At 32.5% G+C, this 15,585-nt stretch overlaps 1 protein-coding gene across 2 annotated transcripts in view; it reads right to left on the bottom strand.

Annotated features, from left to right (window-relative positions):
- Positions 1–4,589: 4,589 nt before the first annotated feature.
- Hap40 (Huntingtin-associated protein 40 kDa) overlaps positions 4,590–15,585 on the bottom strand; it is a 246,830-nt gene continuing 235,834 nt past the window's right edge. The window contains exons 10-11 of one of the 2 annotated variants that reach the window (XM_090387398.1): positions 13,012–13,067; positions 4,590–4,911 (exon numbers count right to left, since the gene is read on the bottom strand). In XM_090387398.1, the coding sequence (XP_090243524.1) occupies positions 4,839–4,911; positions 13,012–13,067 (129 nt within the window). In that variant the 3' untranslated portion in view covers positions 4,590–4,838. The remainder of the gene's footprint in view (positions 4,912–13,011; positions 13,068–15,585) is intronic. The other variant, XM_090387399.1, reaches the window with a different exon arrangement.

The raw sequence follows: 15,585 nt of genomic DNA, 5'->3' as shown, positions 1-15,585 counted from the left end.
AAATTCCAATGCAACAATTTACAATATGAAGACAGTACACGTAGTGTTTTTGGTGAGGATTTTTGTAGGCCATGCCAAGGTTTTCCAAGTATTAACTGATCATTACATGTTTTTCAGGGTTGTAAATCTAACCTCTAAACAGTAGTGTGGAAGATAATAGTGATCAAGTCCAAGCTGAGGATTCCCCGGTAGCCTCCACTTCACAGGATGTCAACTATCAGCCAGTAAGTTTGGGTAGTGAGTTACATTTAATCAAACAAGATGAGTTGAATGTTTTAGTTAGAAGTAAATTTGTTGAAAGAACAAGCTGAGCTGTTAGGTTGGTTAAAGCAGTGGAATATACTTGCAGCAGGAACAAAGATTTCAGTGTTTCGAAAAAGATATGAAAAGTTTTCGAAATATTTTGCTAAGGAGGACGGTATATGTTTTTGCAGACATTATTCGACTTCTGAAAGAACTAGGCATTGTGCACAAGTCAGATGAATGGCATTGTTCATAGATGCCTCAAAATTAAGTTTAAAAACAGTTTTGCTTCATAACGGCAACAAATTTCTATCAGTTCCTGTGCAAATTTCGATGCAACTTTAAGTCCAACTGAATGAGATTCAGTGGGACTTAAAGAAAGTCATGAAAGAATGTCTAAGGTTCTACATGCTATAATATACCAGGATTATGGTTGGAATATATGCAGTGATCTTAAGTTATTGGTTTGCAGGTGAATTTCACAAAATATTACTGTTTTTTTTGTGTTTGTGGGACAGAAAAACATTATGTTGTGCAACACTGGGACAAAAAGGACGAATACATACCAGGACAATGTAATGTAAAATATATTCCTTTAGTGCAATCAAACAAGGTTCTTCTTCCACCCCTGCACATTAAACTTGGATTGATTAAAAATTTCATGAAGGGACTAGATAAAGAAGGTGATGGATTTGCATACTTGAGAAGTGTTTCCTAATTTAACATATGCCAAACTTAAGGAAGGAATTTTTTTAGGACCTCAAATTAGGAAACACCTTAAAGACCATGTGTTTGAAACCCAGTTAAAGGAGGTTGAATTGGCAGCTTGGCAATCATTTAAGGCAGCAGTACATGGTTTTTTGGGTAACAGGAAAGCAAAACATTATGAAATGTTGGTGTCTAATTTACTCGAGTGCTACAAAAACATGGCTGTTGAATGTCGTTGAAAATTCATTTTCTTGAATTCCCATCTCGAATTTTCCCCCAAAAATCTAGGAGATGTGAGTGATGAACAAGGGGAGCGGTTTCATCAAGATATTTCCACAATGGAAAAGTGGTACCAAGGTTGTTGGGATTCTGTAATAATGGGGCATTACTGCTGATTCCTTGTGAGGGAGAGCAGGAATACAAGAGAAAATTCTTTAGTAAGCATTTTTAAGGAAAATTAAAGGTATGCTGATTATATATTATTGAAACATAACAATTTTGTTATGATGTATGATAATTTTTCTGAAGTTAAATGAGTTATAGAGAATGTATAATGTTTTTTACACTTGTATTACAAACTTGAATTATATGTATATATCCCTTTATTTTAACATTAAATGTTGATACATCTTTTGATGTAGATGTGATAGAGACTTTTTATATTGATTTTCGGAATCAGCATGTTTATTTCCTCCAGAATCACATATTTTCATTGCGAGGTATGACAAAAAAATTTTTTTGTTGGCTACTATAATAAAAGCACTTATAAAACAAATATTTTCTTGCTCCTTGATTTAACAAGTAATAAATTATATAAAGTTCTGAGCCTTAAAAACACTAAATATCACTGATAAATAAAACAGTAACATTGTTTATATGCAGACAGATTAAAGGTGGTACATAATTACATAACAAAATACAGTATGAACCTCATAAATCAGGCATTCAAAAATCTGGAATTATCAAAAATCCTGCACTTTTTAATATTCTCCAAAAGTTGTTGTCAATCGTGCAAGGACACGGGGGAAATCACACTGCCCAACTTAAAAAAAAAAATACCATTAATAATTTCCAAGCATTTTCTTTTTGTTATGTGCCATTAATAACCTCCACAACACTTTCTCTCTGTTTTATGTAAAGAACTACACTAAACATATAGCCTCCACTTTAGGAAACATTCAATTCAATTCATGGTATAGCATTTAGTAGCACAGTAATATGTATGTATGCATTTATAACGTGATCTGATTGCCAAAATTATACTGCACCATTTATACCTCTTTTAAAAAATATTGGACATTTGCAACATACAGTCCTACTCTCACAAGAACTTTCACATGAATAGCATTGCTCTGGCAATGGACTAGTGATTGCACTTGTAAGTAGCTGATTTCTGCAGATGTGTTATTTTCTCAAGGACATCCGGTCCAGAAGCTATTTTGCTTGTGTTTGCTTTAGTTTGACAACGTCATTATATTTTTCTTGCTTTTGTTTATATAAATGTTATAATTTTAATCAAATATCTGCTTACAAGAAGGATGGGCTGTATAATTTCCAAACTTGCAAAGTAATTAATTCAGTGAAGAAGAAGAGGCTAACAAAAAGCATTTAGAAATTCCAATTGACAAACTCTAAAGCATGCTCAATTAGCTATGGAGTGTAAGCATTAGCATGGCTAAGAGAATAAAGCAACAGAAACATCTGCATGACAACAGTGGGGAATAATACACACAATGATTTTTATATCTAAAAGAAAATAGTTCCATCGTTATCATAGCTACTACCTATACTAAAATAAAATATAAATTTTCAGTGGAAAAGGGAATCTCTACAGCATACAAAGCTGTCTATCAGCTTTTGCTGGAAAAAGTGCCACAACAAACAGAAAGTGCTAAGAGTAAGGCCCAATATAGTGGACATGGAGGTACCACTTTCAACATGATATGAGAAAGTATTGTCAGGAGGGAAAAAATATCATTTATGTAGACAAAACATGGGTAGATAGCAATCTCACTTTCCATAAATGTTGGCAGAATGACAACATTAGCACTTGGGTGAATGTAAATGTTGGAAATTGTCATATAGTATTCTATCCTGGTTCTTCCTCTTTTGGATTTGTTGCAAATGTTTTATTAATTTAATTTATAAAGCAGGATACACCACTGGTGATTACTGTGAGCAAATTAACTATGAAAACTAAACTTTGAAAAGTTGACCAGGGAGAAACTTCTGCCAAATATTCCATCAAATTCTGTCATGCTCAGATATGCTTCATACCATACTAAACATCATGATCCTGTGCCATCCAAATATGCAACCAAGAAAACAATGTAATTATGGCTGACACAGGAAAGTTCCTCACAGTTCTGACATGCGAAAACCAGCATTTATGCAGTTAATTTCTGAAAATGCTCAGGCTACAAAGATGTAAAGAGCAGACATTTTGTTGGAGAGCCATGGTAATGATATCATCAGATTGCCCCCCCTCCCCACCTTATCACTGTGACTTAAATGCAGTAGTATATGTTTGGGTATCTGCAAAACGTTTCACATGGGAGAGAAACATGACAGGAGATACCAGTTTGCCAATGCTTACTATTTATTATTTGAGGCATTTGGAAGTTCTGAGGAAAGTGAGTGGTTGAGAAAATGTAATCATGTTATAAAACTGGAAAAAATGATTTGGAAGGCATAAGGCATCGATTCACTTTAAATATTAACAGAATATTTATTTTTGTGAGTAGATAACATTTTTGTTTGTTATGTTTATTTTTTTAAATTTTAATTTGTTAATTTTTGGCTTTTTTTTTTTACTTGTTAATTTTTTGTTTATTATATTAATTCTTGTAACATTGATTTCATTTTTGTAACTGAATAAAATATATATCAATAAAAAAATTCTACAAAAGAATCAATACTTACGAAAGCAAGAAAGAAATTATGAACAATGTCCAGCAAAAGTCAAATATGGCGAAATAACTTTCGGACAGATTCCTTGGGAAGGTAACTGATCTTCAGAATTTAACTACCTGTTCAAGTAATCACCAGTACTCATAATCATAAGTATAGTCTGTTGCCAGAGCAACGTTAATCACATCAAAGTTCTTCTCGTGAGAATAGGACTATACCAGAGGCAGGATTCAAAACCAAGGACCTTTATTTCTTAGGCAAGTATGCTACCCACCAGATCAATCTTGAAGCATGAGTTAATATTTTGGTTCCATGCTGCTCCCATCACTCTGTGTAGCTTACGGATCAAAGTTGCTGTATCAACTAATAAAAATATTCGCATTTGAATAAAATTATTCAAATGTGATTTCTGACAATATTTTCATGTTATTTACTTAGCAAAAAGCATATTTATTTTATTATGTAATTGAAAGCTCTTCCTGAATTCACATTGGTAAAATTAAAATTTTGTCTCTGCTGTGACTGCATTAAATTATGCTATCAGATCATCTGAGCATGCTGAGTATAGAATATATACATAATACAGATTACACAACATAATACGAATGAAAGATTTATGAGGATCTACTGTAGTTATATTCATGATTAAATAATAGTAAAATACAAGTGCAGTTGTCATGTAAATCTATCCAATTCTTCCTTAATAAAGCAATATTTTTTTTATGAAATCTTTCTCCAAGCAAGAATCAAGGTCCCATATTTTGTACAAAGTTTTTGAAGGAAACAGGGAAAAAAGACATCTTAGTAAGGTATAAATAACTTCATTATTGGTTACAATTCTTATGAAATAAATGATACAGTGGCTCTGTTAAATAAATATAAAAACCAAAAATTTTATTTAAAAAAATCTGAAAAAATGATTCAGTCTATTTCATTATATAGAAATTTTAACTAAATTTCAACTATACAAGCACATTTTAGATAACAGTATCACACATCTCTCCTACTACCTTATGTAGCAAATCATTCTGCTGGGCAGTAAGTAAGGGCCTACAAAAGCAACAGTAAAAGAAATCAAGAATTAAAATCTCTGAAACACAAATGTCTGAATCAAAACATTAAACAATGCATTACAGAATACTATACTTTTATTTATGTAATAAATGCTAAATCTGTGCATTATTTTCTGGAATAATTTATTCAATTCATGAAGGATACAGGGGTTCCCAGTAATGCAGAACAGCATGGCATTTGTTCAGGTGGGCAACAGAGACAGTTACCCAGGGAGCAGTGTTTCATAGGACCCAACCCATTACAATAGATATAAATTCAGAAAATGATTTTTTATTCCACAAGTGCGGTGTACGAAATTAATGAATGGGAAGCAATAACAATGCACAAAAATTAGTGCAATAAATAATATAATTTTTATTGCCCAAATTATGTGCAACTATAAGAGAAATACATATTATTTTGTTTCTTGTTCATTTTCCTATTATTAATGTCATATCTTTAGATATAAAGGTTGTTCAAAACATGTTAATTGCTTTTGAGAAAAAAGTCACTTTTATGATTTGTATGCAGAGTGAGTGCCTTAAAGCACATTTTTTAAACTAAGGACTGAACCTGTTCGCAGTGTGAATAATTATAAAATAGGATAATTCCTTTTGTCAGTTGTTCCAGTCAGTGCATTTGATTGTGAGATGCAGTTGCATCAGCACAACTTTACAAATCAATGTTGGTGTCAAGTCTAACAGTAAAAAAAAAAAAAACATACGTATCAAAGAAAATTGCTACCATAACTTTTCCTGCAGAAATCTGGATATGTTTTCAACACTTTTTTTTGCTCTTGGAGATGAAGGATACAGTCACTACTCATTAGACTCTGGTTAAAAACTACTAATCCTAACTAAATAAAGGACATGTATCTAAATCTGTTGATAGTATTAAGGTAACAGTTTCAGTAACTGCTGCTTCAGTTGAATTAAGTCTATCAAACATAAAATTCATAAAAATTATTCATACTCAACAAACAAACCCTGAACTGTTGATAAAACTCTCAGTACTATTTCTAGAAAATGAGTTATAAAAAGATATTGATATCTCAGATGTCATGTTATTTAGTGATTTGGTGAAAAAAAAGTTATACAAGTTACTTAGTAATATTTATTTGTATGTAAGAAATATTCATTTAATTTTAATAAATTTTAATTTTTAAACAAACTGCCCAATGAAATAGTTTTTCCCAGGACCCTAAAGAAACTTTTAGTTGGCCCAGGACCATCTTTTCCATGAGGCACTATGCCTAGGGGCAACAACATTTTTAAGGCCTACAAAAAAAAAAAAAAAAAACTCGGCCAGATAATAATATAATTCAACAATTTTATTTCAATAATAAAATTCTAAAACAAATTTTTAAATAAGCTTTCTAAGATAAATTTTTTCTTTGGCTTTTTCTGCTAAGCAAAATCATTAACATCATCAAAGTTTGTATAGAAAATAAATTAGTGCTGAAATAAGTGCTGTGTAAATAACTTCAATACCAAATTTAAAAAAAACACTCAAATTTTTTTTAAAAACAAAAAAATTAGTTTTTTGAGGATGTGGGGACTTTGAATGGCAAAAGATGGCCCTGAATTGGCTCTGTGTTTGCTTTGCTTATTAAAAAGAGAACAAGAGCCAAGAAAACTATCTTGGAAAGCTGCATCAGGGATGGGTTAATTTTCATACCAAGAATTTTGGAGATAGAATTAAAATTATATAAGCAACACAATGCAAGGAAGCAAAGCTTATAACTGCAACTGTCATACCTGCCTCCACAACATTAGATGAATGTTTATTCCAAACCTCAGCCTAAAATAAGTCTTGAAAACCCTAAGATTCTGAACCCCTAAAAAAACATTCTAATGCAGCCTTTCACTTAAATAAAATAAAGGATATTTGCTCTATATTAAAATCAAACTACGGATATTCAGTATGTATTACATAGACATGAAAAACTATTTAACACTTTCTGTTTCATCACCTTCATGTCATATTAGACCTAATCTAAAAATGGACTGCAGAATAATGGTATGTACATGGTAATAGTCTACAAATAAATCAGTCTCTCTCTCTAATAATGCTGCCATCCCATTCTTAATATCAAACATATAGACAAGAAAGGACACCACACATTTTACAGGAAACCACAGATATGGTGCAATCTTCAGTTATCAGTCTAATTCAATCCACCACCAGAGTTCTGGAGTTCTGCCTATCTCCTTCAAGCAAACTGCAGCACACATCTTACCATCAACAGTTATTTTACTCTCCCCACCAGATGGTGAGGGGGATGTAGTGTATAAAGTGAATTCTTCTTATGCAATAGGTTTGTACATTAAGCAGATGAATCATAAGCTACATAAACAACTGGACGAGTGCTAGCGTCATACTTTTCCCCATATAGCTGTACAATTTGAGGGGGGGCAACTGTACAGACATATGTAAAATGAGAATGGGCATACCTTCAACTGCTGGAGCATCGAAATACTAGCCTCTGCCTAATAAATGGCAAGCAAATTTATGGAATCTTTTTCACATACATTCCAGGCAAACAAAAACTTTAGTCGATAACAAAAGATACAAAATTCTTGTTCTAAAAAATTGACTTTCTCATTTAACCAGCTGGTGTATGCACACACAAAAAAAAAAAAAATAATAATAATAATAACAGTGGCTGCCTTTATTTCACCAATCAGTTTATTAGGGGGGGAGGGGAGAAAAAGGCAAGAAATAGTTTAAAATAGGAAACTTTCAAATTTTATCACTATATATTATAAAATAAGTTCAAGAAAACTATTATTAGAAACAACACTTAATCAAAAAAAAAAAACTTACTGTAGAGCCAAATCTTGAGGTAGCAAAGCGTGTGTGTGTGTGTGTTTTGGTGGAGAACAGAAACTATGAAATTATTTTTTACAGTGATACTTCCAATTAAAAAATAATTAATGATGGCGACAGAAAGTGAATACCATAACGAAGGAATACCAACATTCATACTAATGAAATTCTAACATACATATGATCCAGTGGCCCAAATTGCTCATAATTCATCAGCGTGCATCAACACTTCAGAGGTAATCAATGACACTTGTACAGACAATGCCAGTGTTAATATCACTTAATAAAAATCAAGCTTAGAAGGTCAGAAGAACATTGGAAAAGAGAAAGGCATCAGCCAGTGGCAGTTAACCATGAGACAGAAGTTGTCTTAGAGTCTATATTTTGTAATTTGTTGTTTTTAAATTATATTTCCTTGTACCTTTGTTTTGTAATCCATTTTAGGTTAAGTCCAAAATGAACTGTGGATGAAATGTTAAGTGTAATATGGTTTATCCTGTATATGTAATATTAAATAACTGTCATTTAAATTTAGAAGAACTCTTTATTGCATACAAAAGGCGGGGAAAGCCTTTTTAATAACAGATATTTAATAGAACAGGTATGCTTTATTCCATTTAAGCATTAGTACCTACAAGATATTCCAAGAGTAAATTGTAAATGTAACCTCTGACAGAATACTTAAATGACACTGTAAATATGCTGTCTATGTGCTGTATTTGAGTATCCATTTCTGATGCATTATTCCATTTAAGCATTAATACCTACATGATATTCTAAGAGTAAATTGTAAATGTAACCTCTAGTAGAATGCTTAAATGACACTATAAATATGCTGTCTATGTACTGTGAGTATCCATTTCTGATAAACATTTCCATTTCTAAAAAAAACTGAACTACTGATGATATATTGTCTCTTTACTGAAATTTCACTTTTTCAGACATAGTGAACTTCAAATTTACATCCCAATGTAGGCGCATTATAGCCACAGTAGCTTATGCGCCATTAAACTCCCATAACAACAACAACAACAACAAACATCCCAATGCTTATTCTGTGTATTACGCTATTGAAGAGATGTTCTTGTATTTATTTGTAGGGTTTTAGATGCATCAACAACTTAGGACATTTTGCGATGTACATGGTCTGTAAATTGTGTTCTGTGATTGATTTGCTGTTTGCTGGATAAAAAAACGGTTTCCAGGAAGGAAAAACCATACTACCTCGTGGAAGACCAATTAACTAAGCCACATTGTGAAAAAGACCATTAAAAATTCCTCACGTCATTGAAGGAATCTGAACTCATGTCTCTTCCACCCATTGTAGAGAGGAATGTGATTATACCAACTGTGGTACCCACAAGGGCAACCTTTAAAGTTTCAAGTACATACAACTGTATATGAATTTTCAATATTTTTAAATTTTTGCCAGTACAGTGATATGATATTTTTTATGCTCTCCTAATTAGTACTAACCATTACAATGGATAGAATTTATATCCTTGATAATAGACAGTAGTAAATAAGGTGATCAATGAGAAACAGCTTTATTTACTTCTATGTACTCATTTCAGACTACTTCTTATTAAAATAAACAGTTCTATAGTGTTTGAAACTATGATAATCTTTTAATCAACTTGTTCACTTTCAAATTTACAGCTCACCTAACTTGAATTTAATTTTACCACTTATGTTTCCTTTATTTCTGTTACTAGATGAGAGGAGAGGCTAAGTATACACCAAAAAAAGATTCCCCCTCCAAGGTGTCTGTTTCAGTCTAGGGTAAGCCATACAGCTCAGGCCACTTTGAAGTCTCTTCTGCCATGAATTCTACAATTTATCTAATTGTTAAATATTAAACATGAGAGGTTGTTTGGAGTCGAATATGTATCCTTTGTTGATATTATATAAAGTAATGTCATCCCAACCATGCTCCTCCACCAGTAACATCTGGAATCACCTTTGTGTCAATCATTTTAGTATCACAGTTTATGATATTATCTGTTGTGGCACTTGCCACACTGGCAGTCAACTCAACAAACTGTCCAGAATCTGCTGGGACATGGAAGCAGTATGACTTTTAAAATTTGCTTCAATTTTCTATTATCAGTGAGCCATACTTGTGTGCTGTGTTTTCTGGCAATGCCAGTGAACATTTTACCAACCTCTGGATGATACAGAGCAGTGCTATTCAACTGCTGATCAGATCACAGGTTTCAAACACTGTATTATCCGTTATCGATGGGCACTGGACCTTTAAGGTCCAGTGCCCATCGATTTAAGCACCACTGGACTCTGGACAGATTTCTTTGAATGGAAGACGTGCCAATGTATCATCAGTGCATAAAGGCAAATTCTAAGAGTGAAGTGGGTACTTAAAATTCCAGGATTCCTTTTATGTGCAGAACTCCATGCTCAGAAACCTTCTATAATCAATCTTTAATTACCTTGAATATTTCCACAAATGCACAAGTTTTAAGATGGGTCAGCGAGAGGATGGCTAATCTGTGGTACACTTTATACTTGTGACCTGTGTCCAATGTGAAAAAAATAATTAAAGTGTTGTAACATTTCATTTTTTGATAACCTAAAAAATCATACAACTGATGTGAAAAATCAGCGATAAAGCTAAACACATACAGCAGGGCTTTAAAGAGAAGTAGGTGTCACATCATATCTCCAAAGCATGTCATCAAATTTTTAGCTCATATCAACGTTGTTTTCACTTAATTTCCTTTCATTGCATATACTGATATAATTAAATGACCAAAATAAAATTACTAATTAATACATAAAAAATTTACAGTTCACTTATATATATTTGTTTCTTTAGGTGCTTCACATACATTTAACCCTAGGCATTTTCTTTCTCTTTGAAAGCTAATAACTGACTCAAGTCAATTTCAAAATAGCCTTGCTGTTAAATGTGTAACTAATAACACTCATCCTCCCTCTATTTTACTCTTGTTTATATGTTTTTGGCTCAAAACAAAGGATGCTGCTACAGCTGCATTTAATATCAACTTAGAGATAAGGAACAAAAAAAAGGGTGGGCTGTTGAATAATTACAATATTCTGGGTGGTTTTTAGCATGTACATAATGTGTTGGCATCAAAAAAAGCTGGGATGCACTGATATACAGTTTAAATTCCATTTTTATTACCGGAAATTATGTCCCAGGTTCTGGCATGATTGGAACTTGAGTTTCCAACTCACATTAACTACTTTCTGGCATTAATATAGCACAGGGAAGTAGGGGCACTACTGATCTTCTTAGAACATCAATCCCATGAGGATAAGCTTTTATTCATTAACACCTTTGCTGCTGGCTTGACCTATGACCTTTATGAACTGAATTCATATACAGTAGAGTCTCAATTATCCAAGTTAATGTGGACCGAGGGAACCTCGGATAATCAAAAACTCAGATAACATGGAAGATTTTGTAAATTATTATTAAATAAACTCGATTTAAATACATTAACATGATGATGTACAGTCTATTTTCAGTTTAGATCTACTTATTGAACATAATGACTTTTAAATTATACAATAAAACACTTTTAATTTTATTTACAACTGTGTTATTACAAAAATAAAAATAAAAAAAATAGTACATGTATAAAAATTGCAAGTCAGACAAGAAAAATGTACACTTACAGTCATTAGCACTATACCTTAATCATATAAAAAAATTCCTTAATGGGTTTCTGTTTCATAGAAGTTCCTTGCTTTTTAGCTGCTATATTTTGTAGGTGCCTAAGTAAAAAAACATCGATGAGCATGGTAACCTCCTGCTGTACAATATAACGTAAAGCTGACTTAATAGCATTTAGACATTCCATGTGTGTCATTTTTTTTTTGTAGTTTCGGTGCACTCTTATATGCATCTTCACTTTCAAATTTTTGTTTGTTAACATGTTTTTACGATCATGTCATCAGTCATTTCCAGCTGTCTGTCAGAATTCATCCATTCTTTTAATATCCTCTGTAGTAAGAGGATATTAAAAGAAATGGGAAGGTTACTGGTTAGTTCTAAAAGGGTTTCCTCACCTCTTTCATCTTCATTTGCCATCTCATTCTCGTTGGCTTCATTTTGAGAGCATAAAATATTTTTCCAGGATTTAATAACAGTAGTTGTTTTAACATCGTTCCATGCTTCTGCCAACCAGTAAATAACGTCCTTGATGTTTATTTTTTTAAGATTCTCAACAACACTGATTCCTGTTTCAAGATTTTGAAGCAGATGTTTTAAGAGATGTCGCCTATAAAATTTCACAAAAATCCATTTACTGAAAGTGAAAGTTGCCACATGTGGAGGGACAGATAGGTGTTCATGCACGTTCAAACACACTTAAAATATTAAAATAATTTTTTTAATGCAGAAAAAACAATGCTAGAAATTATTTATAACTGTTATTGACAAGGTGGCAGTCATTATTCATTTATTGATGGGGGGATGCTTTGGCTCATATTTCTAGAATTGATCAGCAACATGAGTTAGAGGAGCTGCCGTCCTACACAATTATTTTCTTTGAACCAAATCTTTAATGATATTGGTTTTCAATAAATTAAGTCCTTTTATTAATCTTTATTGCTTTTTAAACTGAGAAAGTTTTCATCTTTGGGCTATAACATATGCATTGCACTAGAAATGAAAAAAAGTACAGAATAAAATTTGATCCCCCCCCCCCCCTTTTAAACAATTATGGCAACTATTCCCAGGTGTTTATTATGGGCATGTTCGATTACAAAAATTACAAAACGGGATTTATTAATAATCTGGATTTTAAAGTGGGTTTACTACTGTTTTTGAAACAGAAGGACAGATAAAAAAACTGTGTTATCGCAAAAAAGGCAGAGAAACTGTGTTACAAACTATATTACGACAGTGAAATGGAGAAGGGGCCATTTCCTGACTGAAAATGATATATTCCATTTTATACCCAGACTTTGGCAGCTATCTAATACATTCACACAGGAAACTCTGTAAAGTCTGGAATTTTTTTTTTTTTTACTTAAAAAAAAAAAGATTACATTCTTCTCTTAAGATATTTTTCTTTTAAGAAGTTAAATTACTTTGTTTCTTCAAAAACATCTGAAGAGGATTTCACTGTAATGCAACTTAAGTACAGTTATTAGGCATCTGGTGGAAGATGGAAAACTGGAGAAAAAATAAAAATGAGTGGGAATGCAAAAAAAAAAAAAAATAATAAAAAATAAATAAAATCAAAAAATAAGTACCTATACTACTAATTTAAGACTTACCATAAATCTCTCTGCAATACTTTAAGTGCATCAACATCATGAGACTGACATGCCATCTAGTTTGGAAAATACAACAGTACTTAGAACGAAAAAAGATTTGTGGATAATAATTACAATTATTAAGAAAATTTTGCATTAGAGAGAGAGAGAGAGAGTGTGAGAGAGAGAGAGAGAGAGAGAGAGAAAACATTACTGTAAATAATAAATTTAAGAAATTAATAAATTTCTTTAAGCAATACTTATCCGGATTACACAGATCATCATCATCAACACCTATGATACCTGGTGGGTGTGTACAGGTTGCCAGAATGAATTAACCTTCAAGAATCACCATTTTCTTCCAAGAAAGCTCTCAATCTCTCCTAACCACTTTCTTCTTGGTGTGATTCTGGACCTATTGCCATTCATTTTTGGTTTTGCCATTGCTTCTATCAGTTAGTTCCTTTTTTTTTGTTCAGACACTCATTTCTGAAGATACTAAATTTTTGATCAATTCCTTTATTTCTTATGCTGTTTGTTTGTTTGTTATTTGGTTTTTAGGAGCATTAGCAATTAAGGCCATATTGCTCCGGGATATGCGGTGGTCATTCCCTGACCTTTCCGCATCCTCCATATTTGGTGGTGATGGGCTCGAACCCCGGTCTAATCAAGAAGCTTGTGTTACACACTGCTGCTCCTTCCCACCTGGCTATGGGGGTGCCTATTTCTTATGCAGTTCCATCATTTTAAATGTAGTTTAAAATTTTATGAACAGCTACTTTTTGTCCCAAATGAATTTATTTAACTGACTTACTACACGTCCTCCTTTACTTATTCTATTGTTTTTCATATCTGATCTCCCAATCATCATTAAAGACTGTTCTAGATGCACAAAATTAGTAACTTGCTCTTCCAAATTTTTGTTATTTAGGTGACAATATAAATTTTCTTTATCAACTTTTATAAGCTTTGATTTCTTTATCAACTTTTATAAGATTTGATTTCTTTATCAATTTTTATAAGCTTTGATATTTGGTTTCAAAGGTCCAGCACTTTCTTGATCATACTGCACTATATAAGAGTTTAGAATGGATGATAGCAATTGAATTTGAGAGGAAACACCAAACACTGCATTGTTTGGTATTAAAATGCACCATTTTAACCTATCTTGCACAATTACAATATTCGAACAAAATTTAAAACTAAGCTAACTCTGTTAAAATAAGTAAAGTACAATACAGAAAAAACTAGTTCAATGTGGCAATATTTTGGCTGTTATGCCAAAATATTGTCTTTGATAAATGGCAATTTCAGACATTTTTCACTGTGTAATCAATTTGTAACACTCTCACTAGGTCTACAAATCAAATTCTCAGTTGGTATTCCAACACTAGTCTTTCCGACACTTCCAGTTTCCAGAAAATGGGCCATGGTAAATACAAAACCAATTTAAATTTGAGTAATGCACAGTTAAATAATATTTAATTTTATTTAACTATGTGATGCTGTTTAATAATATTCCTTATATTAAAAACAAAAAAGTATAATTAGGGATATCCAACTCTTTTATGATGAAGCTCACAGAAACCATAACTTAAAAGGTGACAACAGGACATCACTTTTATTGATATTACTTGTACAGTCAAAAAATTTTATTCATTATTTTGTTGAGCCATTTAGTATTTTCTGTTTATAGAAAATATGTGGCTCTGTAAGGTGGTAGACTGATTCCTGTAATAGTTTGATTTTTATAATATTATAAATATAATTTTATGAAATTTACTTTCATTGATATTTAGTAAATTTTACAATGGTTGTTACAAGATCTGCCTTGAACACTTTGTCAGAGGGTATCATGACATGGAATTAGCCAATGGCAATTTCCAAATGAGTGATGATTTTACCCTTTGCAGAACCTGTGGCATGTATTCCAAGGGCGACCTAATGGATAATCATAGCTCACCTGGCAATTATTTTCTTCGTCACCACTGTATGGAGTGTACAGACCTTAAGTTAAAATTTGGTGCATTGCTAGAACAATTTGAGTCACTGAAAAAATGTTGTCAGAGACTCAAGACTCTAGTTACCTACAAAGTGATGCACTCCAGATTTGGGCTGCCAGAACAGAATAATCAAGTGCAAACTACTCTGGTTCAAAAGGGCTTAGTTCTATTAGGAGACTCCATTGTCGGGGAAATGGGAAATATTTTTTGTAATAAGGATAGGTGGACTAGAACCAGGGTATGTCTGCTGGGAACAACAGTCATTGATGTCACCAACAGATTGTCAGATTTAAGGGGGGGAGGGATAAAGAGAATATTATTATTCATGTGGGGACTAATGATATTAAGTACACATGATCTGATGATTTGTTAGACAAATACAGGACCATTGCTGAAGAAATGCCACAAGTTAGATTGCAATATCTATGTGTCTGCAATTCTGCCCAGACACGATAGAAGGGATTGTACAAGGCTTTTGGGGAAAAATTTTATCAGCTCGGCCGGCACTTGTAGGTAGAAGGAATCTGTTTTGTAGAGATGGGATACATTTAAACAGAGATGGTGCAAGGGTTTTTGCCAGTATTATTGAGGA

This window comes from Mastigoproctus giganteus, chromosome 13, assembly GCF_048544385.1.
Source record: "Mastigoproctus giganteus isolate SK-2022 chromosome 13, ASM4854438v1, whole genome shotgun sequence".
Lineage (NCBI taxonomy): Eukaryota > Metazoa > Arthropoda > Arachnida > Uropygi > Thelyphonidae > Mastigoproctus > Mastigoproctus giganteus.
The sequence above is the reverse complement of the archived record's forward strand: the minus strand, read 5'-3'. Positions and strand labels throughout refer to the sequence as shown.